The sequence below is a fragment of the Xiphophorus maculatus genome, chromosome 23 (assembly GCF_002775205.1).
Source record: "Xiphophorus maculatus strain JP 163 A chromosome 23, X_maculatus-5.0-male, whole genome shotgun sequence".
In the NCBI taxonomy this organism is placed as follows: Eukaryota; Metazoa; Chordata; class Actinopteri; order Cyprinodontiformes; family Poeciliidae; genus Xiphophorus; species Xiphophorus maculatus.
Genome location: NC_036465.1, coordinates 18,995,953 through 19,021,743, shown reverse-complemented (window position 1 = coordinate 19,021,743; position 25,791 = coordinate 18,995,953). Strand labels below are relative to the sequence as shown.

The window sequence follows — 25,791 nt, the reverse complement described above, 5'->3', positions numbered from 1 at the left end:
TACATTGTAGGAGGTAAAAGTTGTTTTTATTTTTTCATTTGTATGTAACAAAGGCCAGATTTTACGGAGCCCTTCAGGTGACATGGGGATTATTTTTTCTTTTGCGTTCCCTCCCAATGCTGTACTGATAAGTTCATTCGGCATAATTGAATACTGTAAGCCTTTGTTATGGTGACCGCCATACTTTCTCCTTTAATATAAGGTTATGTAAGGTTTTTTCATGAATGTTAATATATCTTTGTGAAATATCTGAAGTTTTATCTTTTTCTTTAGGATAGAAAGGCACCACAAACGATGTAAACAGAAACTCTCCTTAAGTAGGAAAGAAATAAAAATACATCCTAATTTGGGCTATTTCTGAGTTATTATCGCGGGGTAATAAGTCATCTGACAGTTTTGATTGTGTCTCTGTTGTGCTGGTTGTCTAAAGGGCCGTTTTCATGTTCAGTTCCATCTCAACCTTAACAGACATAAACATGCAGTGAATAAATCGTCTTTCAATCAGCTTTTTGCACCAAATACTTAATAATAATAAACACGTTTTATTATAATAAAACACGGCAAACTAATGGTGGTAGAGGGCCGCACTGGGTTAACTCAGGTTAACTCGGGGAATCTCATCTGTCCGTGTATCAATCAACTTCAAACCACTTCTTTGTTCTGTCACGATTATCGATTTATTCCATTTTGATTATCATGCTCCAAACTTTGCAAGGACTGACCGCCCCGCTCACCCGCTTCCTCACACACACACACACACACACACACACACACACACACACACACACACACACACACACACACACACACACACACACACACACACACACAGCAGCTCTAGTAACCTTCCCATTCATACTTGATGACAGTCACGCCCACATCGACACACCCACCACCCAAGTGTCAAAGTCGCCTGCTCCTGTCAAATCAATAATTACTTATTTCATTCATATGGCTCTTACAGAGCCTCAGTGAAAATGTGTTTGTTATTATTAACTTTTTGGTGCAAAACACTGATTGAAAATCGATTTATTTACTGCATGTTTATGTCTGTTAAGGCTAAGATGGAACTGAAAGCAGTCCTTTAAACCATTCAGACTACGAACACAACAGAGACACAATCAAAACTGTCAGATGACTTATTACCCGCGATAATAATTCTGAACTAGTCCAAATAGTTTGGATGTATTTTTATTTCTTTCCTACTTACGGAGAGTTTCTGTTTATATCATAGGTTTGTGGTGCCTTTCTATACTAAAGAAAAAGATATAAAATGTCAGACATTTCACAAGGAGATATTGACATACATGGAAAAACCTTACATAACCTTGTATAAAGGCAGAAAGTACGGCGGCCACCGTAAGAAGGGCTTACAGTATTCAATTATGCCGCATAACTAATCAGTAGATTATTGCGAGGGAACGCAAAAGAAAAAAAAATCCCATGTCCCCTGGAGGGCTCCGTAATATTTTGACCGATGTATGTAAAACCTCTAAGATTTTTTGTATGTTGTCCTTTCAATCTCGCGTTGTCCTCCACTTTTACTACACCGTAACATTACAGCTTCCAGAGCAGCACCCATGTTCTAAATAAACATGTTTTCACTCTTTCTAACCTATGGGGCATGGGAAAATTTTACCCCTATTTTAATCTGACAGGTAGCGTTTGTCGAAATATTGCCATTAACAAAGCAGTATAAAGAGGTTTAACTGACTATATACGTAATATAAATAACACAAGACACCTATGCTTTTGGGTATAATGGCAAATGTGTGATCTTTCGGGAACAATTTACTCTCGAACTGTTTGCCTTCAGGCCGTACTCCGGGAAAAACTTCCTTTAAATCTATTTCCGGAAAATCATTATAGCCTTCCTACAAGAAAGAAAATGGAATCCTGAGCTCGTACTCTACTAAACCAGTCTTTTTTCTCAATATATTCTTTAAATAGGAATCTTGTCGTCCATCTATATTGATCACAACATCACTAACAAGGTAGAGTGACATTAATTTGTTACTAAAGCAACACCTTCCGCCTGGTTAACGTGGTTCTTTCTTACTTAGCAATTTTTTAGCTTGTTTGCTTGATGTATGAACGTCACTGGTTGACGTCGTTTGCTAAGTTAGCTCGCGTTGATGCTACAACGGGCTTGATATATTTTTAATGACAACATAAGGAGTCTCCAGCAAAAGGAAATAGACATTATACATGTAAATATTCTTCCGTCTTCTGTAATACAACTATTAATTAATAAGTTGCCAAAATGGAAAAGTTAACTACCGTTAACTATGCCGTTTGTAGCATCTGTAGTTAGCCACTCGGCTACCCGAGCGCTAACTAGCTTAAATGCTATATAACCGGGTCGTTTGATCGTTTTATTATCATATTTTAAACTGATATTACTAATAGTATCCGGTTCCGACTTTGAATATTTGGTTATTTGGGCAACTTTGAAAACCGTCGTCTCTGCATTTCGTTACGAAAATACTGCATTAGCTATCTAACACAAAGCTAATCGGTAGCTAGGAAACGCAAGTCATAAGATGCCATTTTGTTTTTATCTCGACTTTGACCAACATACTGCATGTCGACTTTGACTTTAAAAGGCATAGTCTAAAGATGATTTAATGTATTTGTAACTACTAAGTAGATTTAAGTTGCCGTGATTTCTAGATTAAAGAGTACATCGTTTGCGATAAAAACCAAAAGGCTTCTTAGCCTTATGACTGGTGTGTTGTTAGAGTGGCTTGTCAGTATGTGAACTATGCTAACACAAGTTATAACTACATATTCAGAAGATATGTTTTGTAATTTCACAATTTGAGTTTTGCATAGCTTTGTCCGTTCTCCTGTGAGACTGAATGTATAAAATAAGATGTTTTTGTTTAGGTATGTCTTCCATTGGTAAAATCTCTAGATGCCTTTTATGTCAAACATTTTTCAAAAAGTAACAAAAGACTTTTCAAATATTATCAAAACAATGTTGTGAGATTTTCAGGACAGTGAACAGATTTTAAAATCCATATTTTAGTGGTAATTTGTGTCCCTCAATTTATAGCATAAATAAAATATTGTAAATTGTAACTGTCATCACGAAAATTAGCTTTGTTTCTTGTAGACCTGTACAAAATATTGAATTGCAATTATCACAAAATCAATATGTGCAGTACTTCAACCTCAAGGAAGTGGTTAGTCGTGATGTTTAGTTGACTAATAAAATAGGTGGCTAGTTGGATCAACTCTTAAGTCCCCTTGACATCCAAAGCTGACAGATTTTTCTGGCCAAGCTGCTTAAGGTCATGGAAAATTTTAAGACAATCATAATGGTGGAAACCAAATTGAGGCGGCAGAAAAACCATACCTGCTTTCGTCATTGTTATATTAAATTACAAAATGTCAGTTGTATATTTTCCAAATTCTACGTAGACCAAATTTTTAAAGCAAAAAACTCGAGACATTGTTATAAAACATTGAGCAGATATTCTTTCCTAAATTAGTAGTTGGAATAAATATTAGAACTAAATCACTAAGTTTAGTTCTAACAGGTATTCATTCATCAGAAATGTCATGTTTGTTACAACTAATTACTTACTATCACCAATAGAAGTATTTCTTTGCCTAAAGTAAAACGCATTCTTTTTCAAGGCATACCTTGTAGTTAGATTCTGGCATTCCAAGTGTTTCATTTTGTTAAACTGAATCTTTTGTTTTGAGAACAACTCAACTCACACTACCATTCATAGCTGTTTCAACATGGACACTGCTCATATTTTATTTGTTTATTTTTGTATAGAAAAGCATGTGTTCATGTATTAAATCAGTTCCTTTATTTTTCTTGTTTTGTATTTACTGTTAAGGCCAGAATTATCCTTTGCTGATTTGGATTTTAAGTAATCTTTTAATTTCACTAGCATGTTTCTTCTGAATAGAAATAATATTGATATGTTGGAGTTGCTGAACCAGAGTCCTGACTTGAATCTGTGGAGGGAACTAAAGATTAGGGTTATGGCAAAGAGATGTTCCAACCTTAAACACCCAAAGCTCATTACAAATGATGAATCATTGAAAATGCCACTGTAGACATGCCAAAAGCTCGTCGGCAATTATTAGAGAGGGTTTGGTTGCAATTCTGTTAATAAATAAGGCTAATAAAAATATTTTTGTAAATGATTCAATAGTATGTAAATCATTTTCAACATGCAGCTTTTATTCAAGCCAAAACAAAACATGTTTTTTTTATTGTTTTTGTTCAACCTGTCTCATGCATTGCCTTAACTTTTGGGAGATGCCTGTGTAGTTACTAAGCAGAAACAAACTTTGTGGTTGAATAAAAATTACTTTAAATCTCAAATCTGCCAAGGGTATGATTAATTTTGGCCTTCATTGCAGCTACTCAGAAACATTAACAAATCTTTTCTATTTTTTATTCCGGTCATCTTCATCATAGAGTTTTGTTATATCAACAGTAGGACATGGTTTCCAGGCTATTTTATCAATAAAGGTAAATAATTCAGATTGCAAATTGAATTCTAGGTTTGTTTACTTTGCTAGCGGTTACCTAAAAACTTTATCATAAAATAACTTTTTTTGAGGAGACAAAACAGTCAATTCTTTGAATGAAATACAAATGACTGCTTCATACTCACTGACAATAATTACCTCAAATTTGTAACAATGTATTGTTCTCATTTCTTGCAGTTACTGGATCTTGCTCAAAGTTGCAGAGTATCCTGTTCATTTTTCTACCCTTCAGAGTCAATGGAAGGGTCTGACAGCGTAGAGCAAGGTGGTGGTGACCAGCCAGAGTCGCAGCGCCGAAGGCAGTTGGATCGTCTAGACCGGGAAGAGGCCTTTTATCAATTTGTCAACAATCTCAGTGATGAGGACTATCGTCTTATGAGAGACAACAACCTCTTGGGCAATCCAGGTGATGAAATATAAATTAGAATAATTTTCTCCTGCATAAGGATGGTAAAAGAAATTTTGGCCAGATACACTTAAAAAGAGAAAGCTGAAACCACAAACAACTAATTCAAAAAAGGCTGTTTCACCAAGGATTATGTTTTTGCCTCTGAATCAGCTTATGTCAGAACTTTAAACTTGTGTTTATCAAACCATCTAAACTGGTATTTTTTTAACACAATCATAACAGTGACACTCTAATCTTTATAATTTTTTACAAAACTTTAGAATGAAGAACACAGAACTCAAACTGTACTACACTTACTACAGGAAAATCCAGTTCAGGTTTGAGAAATCTTAAGAATGCTAGATTTTTTAAATGGAGCTGAAATAATCTGATCCAGAATCCAAAAAAGGGTGAAATAGACTTTTACTGCAGTGCTGAATAAGAATCCAACTTCAGCAATGTGCTCATTTATGATTTGTGGACATAAATATGGTAAAATGGCAATCTGCATTCAAAAATCCAGAATGTTATAAAAACAGCTAAAAAAGAAATTGGTTTCTGGAAAAGTTTGAAATTAGAAACACTTGATGTCATGTGTCTGTCTCCAATTTTATATGTAGATATAGAAGTATTTAGAAGAGATATGTATCCATGTTGACAATTTACACAAGGGATTTGTTTGTATATTCAGGATCTTTTGCAATGATGTTAACATAAATCAGTATTTATTTAGGATTGCAGCAAATAGTAGGATCAGTAACTGCCTGCAAACCGCTAGCCTGGTTTAAGTATAGTTATATTGAGCCTTTTTTTACTTTTTTTTTTTTTTACTTAACTGTAATACATATTGTAAAAGGCTGGCGTTCAGTTTGAACTCACTATACCAATTGTGTCCCTGTGGATTGTTGTCACATCAACATCTTTAAACAAACTTTGGTATCTGGACCACCAAATCCTAAATATCATGAAGACACAGTTTACAAAACCAAAGCATTGTTATTGCTAAAGGACAAATAGTGGACAATGTAGTATCACATTGATATGATTTTTTAGTATAGTTTGTCAACCTGTTTTTCATATCATGTATTAAATTTTTTCCAACTTTGGCTAGTTTCCGCTTTTTTCACTATACTTGTGTTTGCTCAAAATGCAACCGCCTGTGGACAGTCGACGATGTGCAGTCCATTTCTGTCCCTGGACAGTGGGTGGGAAAATATAAGTTTGCAGCGTCCTTTAGTGGAGGACCAAGGAGGGGGAATTAAATGGACAGTGGCATACCTGGTAAGTCTGGAGGTTTTGTAGTTTTGTCCTGTTGCTGCGTTCGACCAAATTGCATTCAACTTGAGTTCGAAGTAACAGGTTTTTGATTGTTTATGCTTTGGCTTACTAAGAGCATTTTCTCTATGTAGATGTATTTTAGTGTATCTCAGTCTTAGTCTTTCTTTGTTGCAATTCCACATTTTGTTTTTATTATAAAACTTAAAGTTTTTTTCCCCCAGCAGTTTGCTAGAGAAGAGAAAGTGGATAATGCCTTCAAAGTAGTACTTAATAAAATATTTGCTGATATCTTTTGCAGGGGAGGTAACTGAGGATGAGCTGTTCAATAGACTTCAGCAAATCAAAGATGGTCCAGAGCAGCCGCAGAATAACAACCCAAGCACAGAAAATACAGAGGATCCCGTTGGTATGTTTACAGGATCTTTCAGATTTTGAGTGCATGATTTGCATCTGAATTTAGATGTAATTTATCTTTGGCTTTTGTCCCCAAATAGAAACTCCAGAGAGCTCTGAGGACTCCCAAGGTGGGGATAGCTTGCTAGACTGGCTCAACACAGTGAGACGAACCGGCAACACAACTAGAACTGGACACCGCGGAAACCAGTCGTGGCGAGCTGTGAGCCAGACCAACCCAAACAGTGGTGACTTTCGCTTTAGCTTGGAGATCAGTGTGAACCGCAACCTGGCCGAACAGCAGGCCGCTGCTGAAGGAGAACAGGGGCCTTCAGAGCAGCCTCCAGCGGGCCAAGAGGAAGAAGAGGTTGCAGATCCTGAACCACAGGTTCCTATGGAAACGGAGGTTGTGGAAGAACCAGTCGTTGAAGAGTTAGCTGTCATTGTTGAGCCAGAACCTGAAGAAACACCTGAAGAAGAGGTTGCGTCACAAGAAGTTGTCGAGGAACCTCCCAGTCCACCCCCACCTCCACCTCCAGCTCCAGTTGTAGCAGAAGCTTCACCGGAGCAACCCCCACCTTGTTCTTCTCCACGAAGGGGACAAAGGAGACCCCGCAGCCGTAGCCCAGAACCACGCAGGACCAGAGCCCGCTTAGCCAGAAGCCGCTCACCTCTCCGTTTGGATCAGCTAGATGGCATACCCGGTCCGCGACACACCTACGGCTCTCAGAGCCCCAGTTCTTCCACTGACACACCTCCAGTGCCTCAAGTGGAGGGCAGTTCTCGGACTCGACAACATATTCTCTCCAGGCAAAGCCCAGCAGACGACAATGTTCATCCACCCAGTGTCGAAGCAGAATCAATCCCAGAGGCCCAGAATGTCAGACCTCAGGAAGGAGAACCCAATGGGAATGAAGGAGGCTCGGCCGAGCGCCGTCCCCCGACTATAATGCTCGACCTTCAGGTGCGTCGTGTGCGTCCAGGCGAATATCGGCAAAGAGACAGCATCGCCAGCCGCACCCGGTCACGCTCGCAGAACTCCAACAACACTTTTCTCTATGAGAGTGAGCGAGGGGGTTTTCGCAGGACCTTCTCGCGCTCCGAGCGTGCCGGAGTGAGGACCTATGTCAGCACCATTCGAATCCCCATTCGTAGGATCTCCGACGCAGGGTTAGGAGAGGCAACGTCGATGGCTCTCCAATCTATGATAAGGCAGATTATGACGGGCTTCGGCGAGCTAGGCTACCTCATGGATTCCGACTCAGATTCTTCAGATTCCAACCGCGGTACCGGGACACCCGCAGATACGGAATCCCTCACCAATCCAGATGCTAGTAACGCTGACGCATCTGCTGCTGATGAGCAACCATCGGTTGCTGCTGCTGCTGCTGGAGCCAGAGAGAGGACAGTTGAAACAGATGTGGATGAGGGTCTTACTACTGGCCCACAGGCTTCTGGTGGAAGGGCTCGACTTAGACCCCCCATCAACCTAGAGGAGCCCAGCTCACTGCCCTTCCTACGACTTGCTCACTTCTTCCTCCTGAATGACGACGATGATGACCAGCCTCAGGGGCTGACCAAAGAACAGATTGATAACCTCTCCATGCGCAACTTCGGTGAGAGTGACGCCTTGAAAACCTGTAGCGTCTGTATAACGGAGTACGCCGAGGGGAATAAGTTACGCAAGCTTCCCTGCTCTCATGAGTACCACGTGCACTGCATAGACCGCTGGCTCTCTGAGAACTCCACCTGCCCCATCTGTCGCAGGGCTGTCCTGGTTTCAGCCAACCGAGAGAGCGTGATCTAACTCTTAACAGACTCCAACCTTTTCAATATTTCAAACTAATTACACATCCAAGTCATGTAAGATGCTTTGAAGAAATGTCTCCACTATTGAAAATTATTTTTTTCTCATAATTTGTGAGTTTGATCATTATGTTACAGGTTTCATTTGAGGTGCTCAGTCTCTTGACATGCATTCAGACTCTTAAGTTGACATTTGCTATTGTTGTCCAGAGCTGAGCAAAAGCAGTGCATGCTGTTGATCAACCTGTTGTTTCCATGCAGTGATGCACCAAGTTATGTACACAAGCAGACCTATAATCTTATATTGAACCCTTTGATTATAAATGCTGGTGCACACCTCCAGGTAGTTCAAACACTTCAGATATCTTCTTTTGGTATGAATCTTAATTAGCACCTCAAGCACAATTCTTAGTTGCAGCAGTTTGAAAGTATTAGCTGTAAATAGGCTTGTAAAAAAATAATTTTGACTCTTTGTATCAGTGAAATGGTTTAGGACTGTAAATTATAGGATCGGAGTCATTTCGGTTACACTTAAAGCAGTTTCAAGGTGGGGAGAGAATGAGCTTGCATAGCAGACATATGTTCACATGAGTTGGTCTGCCGGTGACGGTGTAACTTGTGCTCCTTTTTGTTCACATGACCAAATCAAGACCCTCTGGAGTTCCATTTGCCAATACTCTGCTAGGTTGTTTAAAACAAAAATTAAAAAGAAATGTTGCTCTGGCATAAAGGAAAATATTTGGCATCCTGCAGTGTTTTTTTAAACAGAATAAATATCAGAAATGGGGATCTGCCTGCATTGGCTTCAGGTAAATTTTGCCCCTTTTGACAATTTGTACCCACATTTTCCGCCTACATGTTGCCATTTTGTCTTTTACCATTTACATTTCATACCTGTAAACAATACATTTCCCACACTTGTCCTTAGCATTGCATATCATTTTTTTGTTAGATCAAATAAATTATGCAAATTATGGAAATTTCATATTTTTCCATATTTTATGAAAACTTTATTATATCCAGTTTACAATGTTAGAGGTTTAAACAGTTAAACCTCATGAAATATGATGGAATTATAAAACTTGATCAGAGTAAAGCAACTCTTAAGCAACAACCTGCTGGTAGATATCATTTATTGGAGTCATAAAACTATTTCCTTCCAGCAGAGGAAGTAGATTATGAAAAATTACTTTTAAGTGGAAGTTGGGGACAGAATTTTAAAAAAAGAAATGTTGACAAGGCTGTTGAAACATCTGGATGCAAATGGGCAAAATGATCAGGAAATGTTATTATGGTCAGGACATTTAATTTTGTAGGTGAGTTCTTATTTCATAATAGACTTAAAGTTGAAGTTTAAAGTTGTCCCTCTTCCGCTATTTATTTCTCATGTACAGTGGTTCATTCCCCTTCTTTCACCAGCAGCTAAGGTCTGATAACGAGCTCATCATATTTCTCTCGTACTGGGTTAGTCATATAATCAGAAACTGGCTTTAAACGGAAATGATTTTAACCTTATCTCAAGCCAGAGTTTGTCTCTAAAAGGTAGGTCCATCATATTCTACAAGTTGCTCAATATTTATTAAACAATGGCTTAGACTTTCAAACATTGACAGAAAATTCAAATTTCAATAGAAAATCAAGAAGTTACCCAACTGCTTTATGAGCAAATCTTCCCAAGTGGTGTGCAATATTTGCAAAATGTACAAGTATAGTAAAACAAACCATGATTTAAATGTGTACTATTGTTAAAAACTGTTTAAATCCTAAATGAAGACTTATAACCCTTTACAGTATGTGTTGAAGTTGATTTTATTTAGAAACTATGTAGGTTTTAATAATTAATAAACAGGAACATTGACCAGTAAAGGAGCTGAAGGGCATCACTTATTGCCATCCTGTTTCTTGTTTCACTGTTTGATGTCTTAGCCACAATTATTACCTCCCCTCTGCGGGACACAAATATTTGAATGCAAGATGTTGAATAGCATTAACGTGTAAAAAAAAAATTTAACTGTGTGTTTCCTTTAAAGGGGCCGAGCTTCGGTTTGGCCTTGTTCTGTGACCTACCCAGTGCAGGATGTTAACTGGGTGTTTTAATGAAACTAACCGCTGAATTAAACGAGTTGATATGCTATAAAACAATACATCAGAGGTATGAGTTCTGTGCTCTGCTTGTGGTGACGTTTTTTATGATGGTGCATGTATGTGCTTAAGTCATTCATTTGTAATGCTTTAGTAAGACATTGCTGCAATGTTTCCATTTTATCTTTAGGATGTTTTCTTTGGTGCAAAAGAACTACCAGTAATACGCCAAAGGGATGCAGCTGTGTTTTATAAAACATCATTTGTGTCACAATTTTTAAGGCCATTACGATTTAGATTTCTCACCCAAGTTAAAGTACATTTAATTAACCTGACAGAGTTCTTACTTCTCTATGACATATTGCGTTGTCTTTTAGCATTTTTCAGGCATGGGTAAGTATGAAAAATTGTTTGTACTTACTTCTTATTCTGTTATATAAACAATTAATCAAAATTTCTAAGCAATAAAATGAACACTACAATGATTTGCATTTAATTTAAATCCTTAATCTTTGACTTGCCACACCTCGAATAGATTTTTTTGGAGAAACCTACTAGATTTACAAAGGATAAGTGCTGACTTTACTCACTTTTTACAATTGCATTTCTCTTTGGCATCTAGACCAGATCACTCTGGTTTAAAACTTACTCTGGTTTATGTGTCAAACCACTGAAAGTCTTAGTTTTTTGGTTTTAGGATCCAAATGCAGAATTAAAATATAAAACTCGTACTAACAGCGTTGTAATGAACCTGTTTAGTGTATAATAAATCAAGATTTTACTTGCCTACTGTTTGCCCCACATTTTCCCCTTGAGCAGATTTAGGTTTAAAATCTTGATTCAAACAAAATGTGTTTCTGATAGGAAATGAGACGGCTATATCCCAAAAGGTAAGTTTAAGGTTTAATTTAGTTCAAATGAATATTGAACACTGAAATCGATACTGTTTTTGAAGTGAGATATAGGCTACTAATAATGCGAACATATAATGTGGACTACAATTTAATGGTTACACAGTTTACAGTATACTTCATTGTATTTGTGAAGCGGTCTGATGTGGCCAGTTTACTTTGATTGGTCCACATGACTGTTGGACAAGGAAGTGTTTCGGTCGTCAAGTGAAGTTTCTCGGCACACCAGTCGGACCTGCGAACACGCCAGTAAGGATGGCACTCCGGGCAGCTAGTAACCGCTTACTGTATTTCCAGAGGACATGTTTTAAGGTAAACTATTATTATTGCTTTGTTTACAAGCATTCGCTGTTACTCATACCCAGCTTTGCTGTAAAATGGACCAACATTTGATCTCTATGTATACTTCCGTGTAGAGCTGTCCTTTCCACGAAGTTTTTTCGGAAAATGTACTCAAGATTGTAATAAAGGACTTCTGTTAATGATCTTGGAGCAGGAATAGCCGCAAAATCGCTGCTAAAGTACACCAAGATGGTTTCTCATTTAGCCCAAAAAAATACATTCACTTGAAGTCAAACGTGTGTAGCAAAGAGTCACCACTGGGTGGTGCTGTTGAGTCAAATGTAAGCTGTAAGGCCTTTTGTTTGACGTTCAAGACCCGACCCAACCGCAGGTGCTGCTGTTAATTCCCGAAAAATTATTTCTCTCACCCCTTGTAGGTCAACGCCCTTGAAACTCACCTGGCTGTCAGATTCAAGGCAACCTGTCCTGTTGAAGTGAGCCATCTAGATCATTTGGTGTTGACGGTAAAAAGTGTGCCAGATACAATCAACTTTTATACATCGGTTCTTGGAATGGAGGTTGTCACTTTTAAGGTATGCGCTAAAACCTATTACATCATTATCAAAAATAATAATTCTCGGAAAACTGTTGATGTCTCTTGAAGCGTTTGGTATTTTTTCTGCAACCACAAACTTTGATTTTATTCAGGAAAAAAAATCTGAAAAGTTAGGAAAGTGACGGCCTTGTAGGAGACACTCTGGCATATTAATATATTTGGCATATGTAAAAAATAAATAAACATTGCAGAAAATTGACACTGTACTTGTACCATTCTTATCAAAAAGAAGTGTACCTCAAGTACATGCCACTGTCTTTGAAACAAAAATTTTCACTGTAGGATAAATAGTTAAGAAGTTTTTTATATATATATTTTTAAAAGTCACTATATGGAAGTTTTTGATTCTGGAACAGCTGATACCATCTTTCTCTCCCTAGTTGTGTTCTTCTGTATCTCCTATTTTAATTTTTCCAGGGGAACCGTAAAGCTCTGGGTTTTGGGAAACAAAAGTTTAACCTTCACCAGTTGGGCAAAGAGTTTGAACCAAAAGCTAAACGTCCAACTTCAGGCTCTGCAGACCTGTGTCTCATCACCAAAACTCCTCTGACTGCAGTAGCTGCTCATCTGAAGGTACTCTCAACACAGAGATGGCTTTTAATATTGGCTTTTGCTACTGAGAAGAGAATAAATCAGGTTTTAATGCTCAGTGCCATTTTCTGTCTTTGGCAGGTTTGTGGTGTTGAAATTGAAGAGGGACCAGTGCAGAGGAGTGGAGCTGTGGGACCCATCACTTCCCTTTACTTCAGAGATCCAGATCACAATCTCATTGAAGTGTCAAACTACAACCAGTCAGCACCAGACGGCTCCTCTTGAACCTTTTAGTGAGCATGTAAAAATGCACTGTCAGCACACGACGGGCTCTATAACCATTAAAGGTTTAAACCAAAATGACTGGTAATGAAATATCTAGTTTATAAATGAGAGAGGGTGGATAACACCAGCTGCTGCAAGATCTAGAGAAACTCATCCATTTGTTGATCTTTAGTTGCATTGATTACTGCAACTGTGTCTTCACAGGTCTGCCAAAAAAATCAACTAGACCGCTGCGGCTGATCCAGAACGCTGCTGCACGTGTTCTCACTAAAACTAGGAAGATAGAGCACATCACCCCAGTTCTAAAGTCCTTACATTGGTTCAGTGTAGCTCAGAAATTAGACTTTAAAATACTGTTGTAAGTTTATAAATCAATCAACGGCTTAGCACCACAATACATTAAAGATCTCCTGTGGTTGTATCAATCTTCCAGATCACTCAGGTCTTGTGGTTCTGGTCTGCATAGATGCTTCTCCAAAACCAAACATGGAGAAGCTTTTATGCACCAAAAATCTGGAACAAACCTGTAAAACAGCCGAAACACTAAGTTCCTTTAAATCTGGACTCAAAACCCACCTGTTTAGAGTTGCTTCTGAAACATTATAAATGAAACAATCAACATGTTGATGTGTAATAACGGCACTTGAAAAAATTTAATGCTTCAATTGTTGACTGTGTGTTCTATGACTTTGTATTTTGGTGTTTTTATGATGTAAAGCACTTTGAACTGCCTTGTTGCTGAAACGTGCTATACAAATAAACTTTATAGATTGATTATAGTTCTACTTACTTTTTAAATGTTATCGTTAGTTTCAGTGAACAGTGTTTACAGGAAAATTATATTCAAAAATCACACTTACCAATTTGTGTTCTCTTTAAGAAAATGTTTAATAAAATTCACAAGTAGGAATATAAAATAAAAGATAAGGGGGGTGGAAAAATATAGAGTGTAATTTTAATATTTCAAGCTCTTTAGATTTAAATTTTCTAGCAAGTTGTTGAATAGGTTTTAGATTTATTTTTCAGCTGGAGAATAATCTAAAACAGGCAACAAAAAAGTCAAATCAAAGCATCCCTCAGAGAGTTAAGGATAAAAAGTGTTTTGAGTCAACAGATGATGTGACTCTTTAGTGTTTTAGTGCTATGTATTCAATGCAGCAAGAGACTGCAGAGGCCTCAGTGCTTAAAACTTAAAAATATTACCTTTTTTATAAGGGAAGTCATGCTGTTTGACCTGAATGGGCCTTATATTCATCCAAATTAAAACTGGAAATATGAACCAGAAATGTTGTTTGATTACAGAAGGGGTTGAGTTTCGATTAGATGAGAAGAACAACATATTAAATAACTTGAAGGAAAAGTTAACAAAGGAGAAACAGTATAGTAAATATGGACAAAATAACCCAAGAAAAATTTTAAAAAATGAGATGTTGCTTTTAATTAGAATAATATAATCAATACAACAAGACACAAATATCAATTTATGCTACATTGCATCCTGTCATATTTTTCCGAAACTCTCCTCAGTCACATTAATTAATATCAGAGCAACAATTACTCCTCATATTCAGAATAAACTGTTTCCAATAAGCATGTTTTCCATTTTCTGGAAGCCAGTTTCTGAAGTAGCGAGTCCACACCAGATGGTGGCGATAATGAGCCAATTATTGCCACACGAAGAAAAGAACAACATGGCGGCGATGGCGTTTTGACTAAAACACAGCAACAAGCTTTAAAAAGAGGTGAAGTACGAGATAAACATCACCTGTTACAGTATTTTTATTCTGACCAAGGTAAGTAACCACTTCGTCTCATCATAAGCCTTTCAGTGAATATTTATCTCACATTAAGTCGTAAGCATGTCCTCGAGCTACGTACTCTGCTTTTGGCTGCTCCACTTTAAACAAGTGAAATTAACAGTCTGCTCCAGCAAGAGTTGTGGATCAAACGGGACACATTCTGGAGGACTAATTTGTCTGTTCGGTGTGTAGGAAGAGATCCAATCATGACCGAGCAAACCAGTGCCAGTTCGGAGGGGATCGTGGGTCTGGATGAGCCCAAGAAGATGACCAGAGAGGACTGGAGGAAGAAGAAGGAGTTGGAGGAGCAGAGGAAGCTGGGAAATGCACCAGCTGAGGTGGACGAAGAGGGAAAGTAAGTACAGCTGGATGTACACTGATGATACACAGCCTAATGACCACTGATGGGTGACGTGATTAACAGAGATTGTTTCTTTATTATGGCAGTTGTTACTGAATGGGACATGTTAAGTAGCAAGTAAACTCGAGTGTTAAAAGCAGGGAAATGAGCCAGTTTAAGGGTTTGAGTGATTTTAAAGGACCAAATTGAGAAGGCAGCACAAATGGGTCAGAACTAGTCCATTGTTTAACAATAATTACTAAGTATTTCAGTCTTGTTTCCAACCCTTTTACAGCAACAGTTAAACTTTAAACTGATTTCCTTACAGCTACTGATTCTGGACCTGTTATTGCTCCTACAATTAACAGTGATAAAACTGAGGTTTTTCTCAATGATACAACATCTGTTTGCTTCAAAGTACTGAGCTTTCTCATATCAATAACTCATCCACCCCCCACCACAAATTAAAAGCTTCTATCTTATACAGCTCACACAAATGATGTCACATGGTGTGTTTATTTTCATTCATATAAATAGTTCCTTCCCATCTTTCAAACATTGCTCCTTGGTCTCATATGGATTTCTAATATCCCTATCATATCAGCACCAACGCTACTTCTGCTGACAATTTTTACTCTTGTTCTTCAAGAACTTTTGTGGCCTCCTGTTACATATCAAATCTGCTTCAAAACCCTACTCCTAACCTTTCAGGGCGCCATAAACCTTCTTCATAGTAGATCAGGGGTCTCAAACTCCAGGCCTCGAGGGCCGCAGTCCTGCAGTTTTTAGAAGTGCCACAGGTACAAAACACTGGAATGAAATGACTTAATGACCTCCTCCTTGTGTAGATCAGTTTTCCAGAGTCTTAATGACCTAATTATTCTGTTCAGGTGTGGTGCGGCAGAGGCACATGTAAAAGTTGCAGGACTGCGGCCCTCGAGGACTGGAGTTTGAGACCCCTGTAGTAGATCAAATTTAGATCAATGTATTGTATTGTTGTCTCAGGTTTTCCTCATCTTTCTACTTTATTGTTCCTCTTCCCTACTTTCATGGGAAGTAGAGCATCCAGCACCTCACATTTGCAAGTCCCACTGACCAAATATCCACAACATTAACTCACTCATTGACTCTTAACAGGCTTTGAAAACAAATCAGTTTTAATTTGCAAAGGAAGTTTGGTTTTTGGCTCTGATTTCTCTATTGTTGTTGTTTTTTATGCTTTCTGACTTATTTAGATTTTCCGCCTTCCTTTGGAAAGGGACCTCAGTTGTTTTTAAAGATGCTTATGGATGAACTCTGTTGTTATTAACTGTGGGTACTGTTTCTCTTCCTCAGGGACATAAACCCTCACATCCCTCAGTACATTTCATCAGTGCCATGGTACATCGACCCGTCCAAGAGACCCACTCTAAAGCATCAGCGACCACAGGATGAAAATCAGAAGCAGTTCTCAACCATTGGAGAGTGGTATAAAAGAGGAGTGCAGGAGGTGAGCATAAATCAGATACTGTTGTTAATTCGATTTGAACAAATCTAAACAAGTTAGATTTGATGTATTTATACATCTTTTGACTTTACACAGAATGCTATTACCACTAAATACCGCAAAGGCGCTTGCGAAAACTGTGGAGCTATGACACACAAGAAGAAAGACTGTATGGAGGTAAAACAAAATTATAAATAAGGACTTCTTTTGGATTGTTTCTCCCTAAAGTAAAAAAAAATGTCTCCCTCTTTTTTTCAAACCAAGGTCTAAATTTCATTTGTGTTCCCTCAGCGGCCCAGAAAGGTTGGAGCCAAGTACACAGGAACCGGGATAGCTCCAGATGAACACTCTCAGGTCCAGCTCGACATGGACTACGATGGAAAGCGGGATCGCTGGAATGGGTATGACCCAGAGGAGCATCAGCGCATTGTGGAGGAGTATGCTAAAGTAGATTTGGTAAGAAGTGCATGAGTAAAATAGGCTTCTTTTTTTTAATGTGAGCTTACTTCTGCTTTTGAGAGAAAGGAAATACTTTGTTTGCCTTTTAAAGATTGCCTTGGAGGCAATATTACCTTTAAATGTTTATATACCTTCATACACTTTAGTAATAATTAGCAATGTGATTCACGTTTATTTTGTTACCATCACGTTTCACAGCAGAGATTTTGTGCCGAGTATGATGTGCTGTTTTAGTTTATATATAGACCAAAACGTTTAATTTTGATCCAGTTTGACCAGAGGTCCTTCTTTCACGTCTGTTGTGGTAAACTTTGTTTCCTTCAACAGCAACAAGGAACCAGATTCTGTCAAATCTGACAGATGTGGTCAGATTGGACCACATCTGTCAAATCTAGTTTCTGCTAGATTTGTTTGAAGACGTATGTCTTTTTTTTAACAGAAGACATATTGTCATTTGTCACATTATAAGTTTGCTGTTGTATCCAACAGCAAATCAGTGTTTCCCCCCTCTGTGGTATTCACAATTGTTATTTTTTTGTTTGTTTATTTATTTTTTTTGTTTTGTTAGGCAAAGCGGACGTTGAAAGCTCAGAAACTTCAGGATGAGTTGGCTTCTGGAAAATTAGACCAAACCGTAAGTGATTTGTCGGTTCACAGACAATTTTTTTTTTTCTTTTTTTGTTAATCATGAAGCTTTTCAAATCATGTTCCCTGCATAGGAGCGGGAATATGACAGCGAAGACGAGGATGAGGACAAATATGCAGACGACATCGACATGCCTGGTCAGAACTTTGACTCGAAGAGACGCATCACAGTGAGGAACCTGCGCATCCGAGAGGACACGGCTAAAGTAAGAGCCAGAGGAGCTAATAGTGATAGCCAATTAGCTGATGAGATGAAGACTTGACATGAGACATCTGTTTGCTTCTAATGCCCACTGTTGAAGAAATGGGCTAATAAAACTACAGATTCAGGTCTGTGACAAACTCAGAATATTGATCAGCTGAACTTTGCTTTTCTGTCTCGCAGTACTTGAGAAATCTGGATCCAAATTCAGCATATTACGATCCAAAGACTCGAGCTATGAGAGAGAATCCGTACTCCAACACTGGCATGAATCCTGATGAGTAAGTGTTAGTTTCTATTTTCTGAATACCTTTCACAAGCTTACGCTAAAACAATTTCAAACTGCTCTGTCCTACAGGGTGGGCTATGCTGGAGACAACTTTGCGCGCTACTCTGGAGACACAATCTCCATGGCTCAAACACAGCGTAAGTTTTCACTCTGAGCCCCTTTTAAACTAGATGGCCGTAAAACGGCGCCTGCTACTTTAAATATTACTAATCACCTCAGTGGGAATTGGAGGTACCCACTGAAGAAGTTAAGTTAATAACTTATAAAGAAGAGAGCCAGCTCACATTTAGTAAACCTTTCACATCTCACGATGACCAAACTATTCCTCAATTTACAAGGCCGGCTTCAGATGAAGGCTGCGTATGATTCACAGGTGGAGAGTTTCCAGTCACTTTGAGGAAACATGCTTCATGTTTTCTGATTCCTGTAAGGATTGCTGCTCTGTTGTGACAGTGTTTGCTTGGGAGGCGTACGAGAGAGGCTCCGAGGTCCATCTTCAGGCTGACCCCACCAAGCTCGAGCTGCTCCATCGCTCCTTCAAGGTCAAAAAGGAGGACTTTAAAGAGGAACAGAGAGAGGGCATCCTGGAGAAGGTACGCTTAGTTATCAGAATGTTTTTAAATTTCAGTTTTTATGTACAAATGGAACAGCAGCTGAAGTTCACTTTAAAGGCCTGTGTGGTTTAGCAGGCACACCATTTATGAATGAGGCTACAGTCCTCATTGCATGTCTCAGTGCATGTCTTCTGTTCTTCTTCTTGTGAAGCTGCTGACTAAAAAATACCACTAGTGCCACAGATTTTCAAAGCAAATAAAATAAAAAACTTGAAATAGTATTTAATTTATTCATGGATTTATTTTAAAATGTATAAACTAAAATTAAAATTTTGTCACTCCTGCTTTTTCGTTGCCTCATCAGTATGGAGGTCAGGAGCACTTGGACGCACCGCCGCGGGAGCTGCTCTTGGCGCAGACTGAGGACTACGTGGAGTACTCTCGCCACGGTGCTGTGCTGAAGGGACTAGAGAAGGCCGTCGCCCGCTCCAAATACGAGGAGGACGTCCTCATCAACAACCACACCGTGAGGACGATGGAGAAATGACTGCTTTTAAAGTTGTGCTGCTTTTGTTTTTTGTTTTTATTACATTGTTTTTCAACATTTGTTTGCATTATTTTTTGTATAGTGTATATGGGGCTCCTACTGGAAGGATGGCTGCTGGGGATACAAGTGTTGCCACTCACTGGTCAAACAGAGTTATTGCACGGGACAAACAGGAATTCAAACGGTAACTAATGGTGCAAAAAACTTGTGTCATTTCAGTAATTTACCAATACATGTACTTGTGTTTTGTGTAAATATATATTGTGTGTAAAGCCTGTTACTGATAAATCTTTTACAATGTTTTTGTTATGTTTTTAAACAGCAAGGTACTTCTGACTGTGTTCCATTTGAAGATGGAATGCAGGAGCCCCAAGAAGAAGAGGAGCCAAAGTCTTTACTGGAAGTAAGGACCTAAACAGATTTAAGATTTAGCATTGGTGATGACATACATGTAGTCACTTATCTGATCTCGGGTAGATCATTCTGTGTTGTGCTGGACTTTTCCTTCTAATGCCAAACTTATTTATTTATCGCCAGATTCATCAAGAGAAGTTGAAGGAGAAGAAGAAGAAAAAGAAGAATAAAAAGAACAAGAAGCACAGCTCAGACAGCAGCGACTCAGAGGATGAAGAAAAGAAGAAGGAGAAGCTGAAGAAGGTAAATGTTGGTGAAAGGTTTTTGGTGTTTGTGGTTTGGCCTTTTTATCTGTGACTAAGCTCAGCTCCTCAAATATCCCCCAGGCCCTGGAAGCAGAGGACAAGCGAGTGAAGCACATTGACGTGTTGATGCAGATGGATGAGAGGAAGAGGCCCTACTACAGCCTGCAGGAAGTAAAGGCGCCGACTGAGGAGGAGATGGAGGCGTTCCGCATGAAACGCAGCCGGCCAGATGACCCCATGGCTTCCTTCCTTGGACAGTGACCTTATTCTAATCCCTGTTGATTATTCCAACTGTTCTGCAAAGACTTCAGCACAGTTGAATCCTAAATGCTTAAGAAGCCCTGTACAGTATTTGACAGCTTTTATCCCTATACTTACAAACATCAATTTTATTTTTTGCCTGATGGTTGATATTTGTTTTCAAGCCCTCTTGGGTTTTTTTCTCTCACTTCCCAATTGATTCACTTTTCTGGACTTTACAACAAATTAGCTAATTTCTTTCACAACAGTAATCTCTGCATTTCACTATAAAAAGTTTTTTTTTTCTGAATCTGTGTTGTCTGGAAACATTGCATTTTGCTTATGTTCAACTTCTAAAAAAATAATCTAAAAGATCAAATCTTGATTATAAAAAAATTAAACAAACTGGATTATGTGGATTTGGCTATTGCACTTTCATTTTGATTTTGATGGTTTTAGAAAAAGCAGTTTGTCTAAGTTATCTAGAGGTGCATTGCAACATGCATAGTATTACAATATCAATGCATCGCATGTGTACCGAAATGTCAGATCATCTCTTACGTGGTTTTGGTACAACAATTTTGTAAGTTAAAGTAAAATAACTAACGTTTAACAGTTCAAAATGTAATAAAATATTGTCTTTAGAAGTGTCGGAAAAAATCAAAATCTAACTTCAAATGTTTAAAAATGCTTAACAGCTTCCACGTTGTCTTTATTAAACTAAAATTAAGCCCAAATAAAAATAAAGTGCACTCCATGGTTCAGCAGGCTCTAATCTGTGCTGATGTCAGATGTTTCCCTGCTTGAATGCACCTGAATCCAATAAATTGGTCATTAACAGAAAATGGTGATGGGTGAAGATCATCACTCATGTAGATGGGATTATAGTCCTGTTTCATAATCCAGTTTTATCAAATCTTTTTTCTGTTGGCAAGATTTGACGTTATGTTATACAGATGAGTTCAAGGTAATCTTAATTAATGAAGTTACCCTGGGAGAGGGTGTACTTCAAATTTCACAGTAAGCTCTCCTGGTTTTGTTCATTTGTTGAATGAATGAAATTTGTCGACTGTTTATTCTTGAGTTTTTAGTATCTTTAGAAGCTTAACATCAAAACATTTTTTATTATAACCCAATCTATAAAACATAGGAATAAAAACAGTATATCATTTGCTTCTGAAAGTTAAACACAAAGAAAAAACTACAGAGTTGAATAATTTTCTAAAATTATTCAGCTCCCACAATTTCAACTATTTGCAATAAACAAATAGCAACCAGTGTTACAACTGCTTTTCACGATTAGTCAAAACAATCCAACATGCGTCTTTAGTAATTATCTCACAACTCTTTGGATTTATAATGTCCTGCAGACATGATAAGTAGCCAGGCACTGGCTGGCAGCATTTCTTTAATTTAGCCCTTCAATAAAGTTCATCAATCAACTGATTTTCACTTTACTATATTCCAGTATGTGTTTAAAACCTGTTCTTGGTAGACTTTCGGATAGACCCGGGGTTTGGTGATGTCGGGTTGATTTCCCTACAGACTGTGTTCCCGTTTTTCCCAGGATTTCCATGAATTCATCTGTCCAACTACACACAACACACTTTGTTGTCCCTAACACCAGGTGTTCTTTTCAGTGTATGCTTCATTCTTCTTCCTGCAGACATGCTGCTTATTTAAAAGTCTGACACATTCCAGTTTTGAATATGTCAGAATCCCAAAACCTCTTTGTGTTATTTACTGTATACTGTTTTAAGCATAGAGGGCCTGATGGCTCCTGGACTTTTGGGTCAGTAGTGACGTACTGTACGTCTTTGAGTTCAAGTGTACAACCTTTCAGCATTTAGTACGTACCTTGCTGTACAAACTGAAGGTCTTTTCCAGTCAAATGAGGGTTTCTGGTAACTCCAGGAATCAAACAGCAGCATCTTTAGCTTGTTTGGTTTCATCTGTTAAAGCCATTGGTTGATTGGATCATCAGTGCCTGCAACCACACCTAATTTGCAAATGTTTGTTTTTATGATGGATGAATAATTTTGAGGCTGCAGTTGTCATTGAAAATGGCAACTGCACATAATTTCCATGTGACATTAGTTTTAGTCAATGAAACTGTTTTGTGTGTTTATTAGCAAACAAATGTTACTTTTGCAATTAAACTTTATCTTCAGTGGAGGTTGAACCATTTTAGGATCACCAAGATGAAGGACCACTGTCTTCAAGACAAATCTCAATGGAAGACATCTAAATGTAATATTATTAAGCTACAGAGCTCACAGCCCTGCAGAACTCCAGACTCTTCCTTCCCCAAACTCGTAAATGTTTTATTTCTTTCTTGTTCTTTCATGAGATAAACCCCTGTTCTGCGGACCCTCTTGTTCAGTTACCATTGCATCGATAATTTTCTCATAGTGAGAGCTGGTGAGCCAGCCATTGTTGTTGCTATCTAATCCTTGTGAACTGTCTTGAATTGAATGACATCATGCCGGAAGTATTTTCTGGGCCCAGCTGTTGCATAAACAGGGTGGATGTTTTGGACTCTGGTTCTCTGGGTTGAGCTGCTTTCTGCAGAGCTTCTCTTGAAGAATATTAGATCTCTAGCTCACTGAACATTCATGAAGGATCGCTCCTGAACCTTAAAAGGAGAGGCAGAGCTGAACAATGACCCGAGGACATGATTTCTCAAGCAGTAAGTTGCTTCTTTGTTTTTATAGAACTTCCTACATGCTCCATTTGTTAAACAAGTTGGAAACAAAAGCTGACTTCTACTTAGTCTTTAAATAATAGACTCATAGTTTCCACAAAAGGACTGAGTAAAACCTTAAAAGCAAGTGAATGCTTTATTGTTTTGAATAAGTGTGCACGCATAGGTTCTGTTATTACGTTTCTCTCCAGGAACATCTTGTTATTTCCATGTTTTTTCCTCGCCCTCAAAACCCAAATCAAATTTAATGGCTTTAATAGTCCGTGTCCCTCATCTTGTTGTGCCTCTGCAGTGCCCATTATGCTCCAGATGTGTGTGATCATCTGTTTGCTCTCAGCCGCCGTCTCTCAGTCAACAAATTCCTCATCAAAGAGAGGTCGTAATTTCCCCATCCATTCCTCTCAGCTGGTTTGCAGTCTGCCTGGCCCAGTAGGACCCCCAGGATTCCCGGGAGCTCCTGGACCCCCAGGGTCCATGGGCCCTATGGGTTCGCCAGGGTTGGATGGTCCAGATGGAAAAGATGGAGAAAAGGGAGAAAAAGGAAACGGGGGTACTTTTTCTATAACTGTGCTAATCTTTTACAGTTAATCAACTCAAAAATATAAGAATAACTCAGTGAAGTGTTTACTAAATCTTGATTCGGCAATACTCAGAGATTTCATATGTATTTGCACCCTAACTAATATTTGGTTTAATATCTCTTAGTGAGTCTCACTTCAACTACACTTTTTGGTCATCAACAAGCTTGTCTGGTTTTTAGGCAAAGAAAACACATTTTCAACAGAGTCTCGGTCACAGTAATTTCAGAAGTTTAATGTCATATTATCCATTCTAGGACCACTTCTGATGTTTATTTAGGGCAGAGGTGTTCAAATTCAGCCCTGAAGGACTGGTATTCTGCATTTCTTAGTTCCTTTCTAGGTTCAACACATCTGAATCAAATGATGGTTTGTTAGCAAGCTTCCGAACTTTAACATGCTGAGGAGTTAGTTGGACCAATTGAATCAGCTGTATTGGAGTAGAAACTTATCTAATACTGGCAGGACACTGGGCCTTGAGGACTGGAGCTGGACATTTATGATTTAAGGTCGTAACCTACAAACCATTTTCAGAAAGATAACAGCAACCCAAAATGTGTTGTTACTCCAGTGGCAGGGTTAAGGTTACAACATGTTCATGAATGGCTCAGTCCAAGTTCAGATCTAAATGACCGAGTTTGGGCTAAGGTGAGGAAAAGTGGGCAAATTATCAGCTTCCAAATGTGCAAAGCTGACATAGACATACTCAAAGACCCAAGGCTCCTCAAAGGTTTGACTCTGGTGCTGAACACAAATAGAAAAATGTCCATGTATTGTTTTTCTTCCTCTTCTACAATAGGTACTAATTAGTGATGGTGTATCTCATAAAATCCCAATAAATCATTTTGAATTGTTTGAAGTGTGTCAATGTCAAGTGTGTGGTTGTATTGTGACAGTGTGAAAAGGTCATAGGGGATTAGAGCATTTCTATAAGGTTCTGTAATTAAGAATAAAAGTTAGCTGCGAATTGAAAGGGGGAAACTCAAACTTTGAGGGTTTTGGAAATTCAATCAGATCAGAAACAAAACTCAGATGGCCTCTTGCATAAATCTGTCCCTTTGTGTCCTTTCCAGTCCTAGTGGATGTTGCATTGTTATGTCACTATGTTTTTTTTGTGTTTGTCGTCAGGTGATCCAGGTAGACCTGGGAACCCTGGGAAGCCCGGTGTGAAAGGCCGTGAAGGTCTTATTGGTAAAGCAGGACCTCGGGGACCAAAAGGGCTGCGTGGATCACTAGGTGTGGCCGGAAAACAAGGGAAGAAAGGGGAGCTGGGTGACACGGGCCAGCAAGGACCTCCTGGTGGTTGTAACTGTGGCACTGCGGCTCGATCAGCCTTTTCTGTGGCCATAACAAAAAGTTATCCAAAAGAACGAATGCCGATCAATTTCAGCCGGATCTTGCTTAATGAAGGGAATCACTACAATGCCAGCAGCGGGAAGTTTGTCTGTCAGATCCCTGGAGTCTATTATTTCACCTATGATATAACACTGGCCAATAAGCACTTGGCTATAGGACTGGTGCATAATGGTCAGTACAAGATCAAGACCTTTGATGCCAACACGGGGAACCATGATGTGGCATCTGGCTCTACTGTTCTCCACCTGAAGCAGTCAGATCAGGTGTGGCTGCAGATCTTCTACTCAGAGCAGAATGGACTCTTCTTTGACCCCTTCTGGACAGACAGCACCTTCACTGGGTTTCTCATTTATGCTGATCAGGAGTTTCTCAATGAGGCAGATAAAAAGGCGAATAGTGAGGATGACAGTTGACACTACAATCCTGAATGTATCCTATTACCTGATTTATTACAGGTGAAATCCGAACAATGCAATTTGGACTTGTTGAAAACGTCTTGACACAAGGGGGCGCAAAAGAAAGAAAATAAATAAGGAAAAAGGCTTGAACCAAAAAGGTTTTGTGACTGCAGTACTAATGGGTCCAACTTGTTTTAAATATTTACCAGCCATGTCTGGGCGGATTGATCACTGTTGTTTTGCTCTTATGGAAGAAGCTTCTGTAATGAGTCATTTTCCATTTTTACAGAACTGTGCATTCTTGACGGTTAGTGTAAATAATTTTTATTTCAATAAAAAAATGTAAAATGATCAAAGCTTGAAATATAAGGAAGTTGAAGTTTAGTTTATGAATAAAATCCTAAATATTTAGGATAAAGTTTCATGTAGTACAGTAAGTTTA

The 25,791-nt window shown here is 38.6% G+C and overlaps 4 protein-coding genes across 4 annotated transcripts; all 4 read left to right on the top strand.

Moving 5' to 3' along the window:
• Positions 1-1,868: 1,868 nt before the first annotated feature.
• Positions 1,869-10,537, top strand: rlim (ring finger protein, LIM domain interacting). The gene is made up of 4 exons (XM_005795488.2): positions 1,869-1,994; positions 4,699-4,927; positions 6,486-6,593; positions 6,682-10,537. Exons 2-4 carry the CDS (start codon positions 4,759-4,761, stop codon positions 8,385-8,387), a joined length of 1,983 nt encoding a protein of 660 aa, XP_005795545.1. The 5' UTR covers positions 1,869-1,994; positions 4,699-4,758; the 3' UTR covers positions 8,388-10,537.
• Positions 10,538-11,569: 1,032 nt separating this feature from the next.
• On the top strand, positions 11,570-13,849 carry glod5 (glyoxalase domain containing 5). The gene is made up of 4 exons (XM_005795327.3): positions 11,570-11,691; positions 12,099-12,254; positions 12,695-12,850; positions 12,950-13,849. Exons 1-4 carry the CDS (start codon positions 11,635-11,637, stop codon positions 13,091-13,093), a joined length of 513 nt encoding a protein of 170 aa, XP_005795384.1. The 5' UTR covers positions 11,570-11,634; the 3' UTR covers positions 13,094-13,849.
• An 844-nt stretch (positions 13,850-14,693) lies between these two features.
• Positions 14,694-20,732, top strand: slu7 (SLU7 homolog, splicing factor). The gene is made up of 15 exons (XM_014470550.2): positions 14,694-14,886; positions 15,085-15,247; positions 16,568-16,721; positions 16,815-16,895; positions 17,010-17,174; positions 17,746-17,811; positions 17,897-18,028; positions 18,208-18,305; positions 18,383-18,450; positions 18,767-18,906; positions 19,232-19,393; positions 19,497-19,598; positions 19,737-19,817; positions 19,952-20,071; positions 20,155-20,732. Exons 2-15 carry the CDS (start codon positions 15,099-15,101, stop codon positions 20,332-20,334), a joined length of 1,698 nt encoding a protein of 565 aa, XP_014326036.1. The 5' UTR covers positions 14,694-14,886; positions 15,085-15,098; the 3' UTR covers positions 20,335-20,732.
• A 2,100-nt stretch (positions 20,733-22,832) lies between these two features.
• Positions 22,833-25,710, top strand: LOC102237919 (complement C1q tumor necrosis factor-related protein 2-like). The gene is made up of 3 exons (XM_005795487.3): positions 22,833-23,002; positions 23,310-23,567; positions 24,724-25,710. The coding sequence occupies exons 1-3, from the start codon at positions 22,975-22,977 to the stop codon at positions 25,362-25,364; spliced, it is 927 nt and encodes a 308-aa protein (XP_005795544.2). The 5' UTR covers positions 22,833-22,974; the 3' UTR covers positions 25,365-25,710.
• Positions 25,711-25,791: the final 81 nt, after the last annotated feature.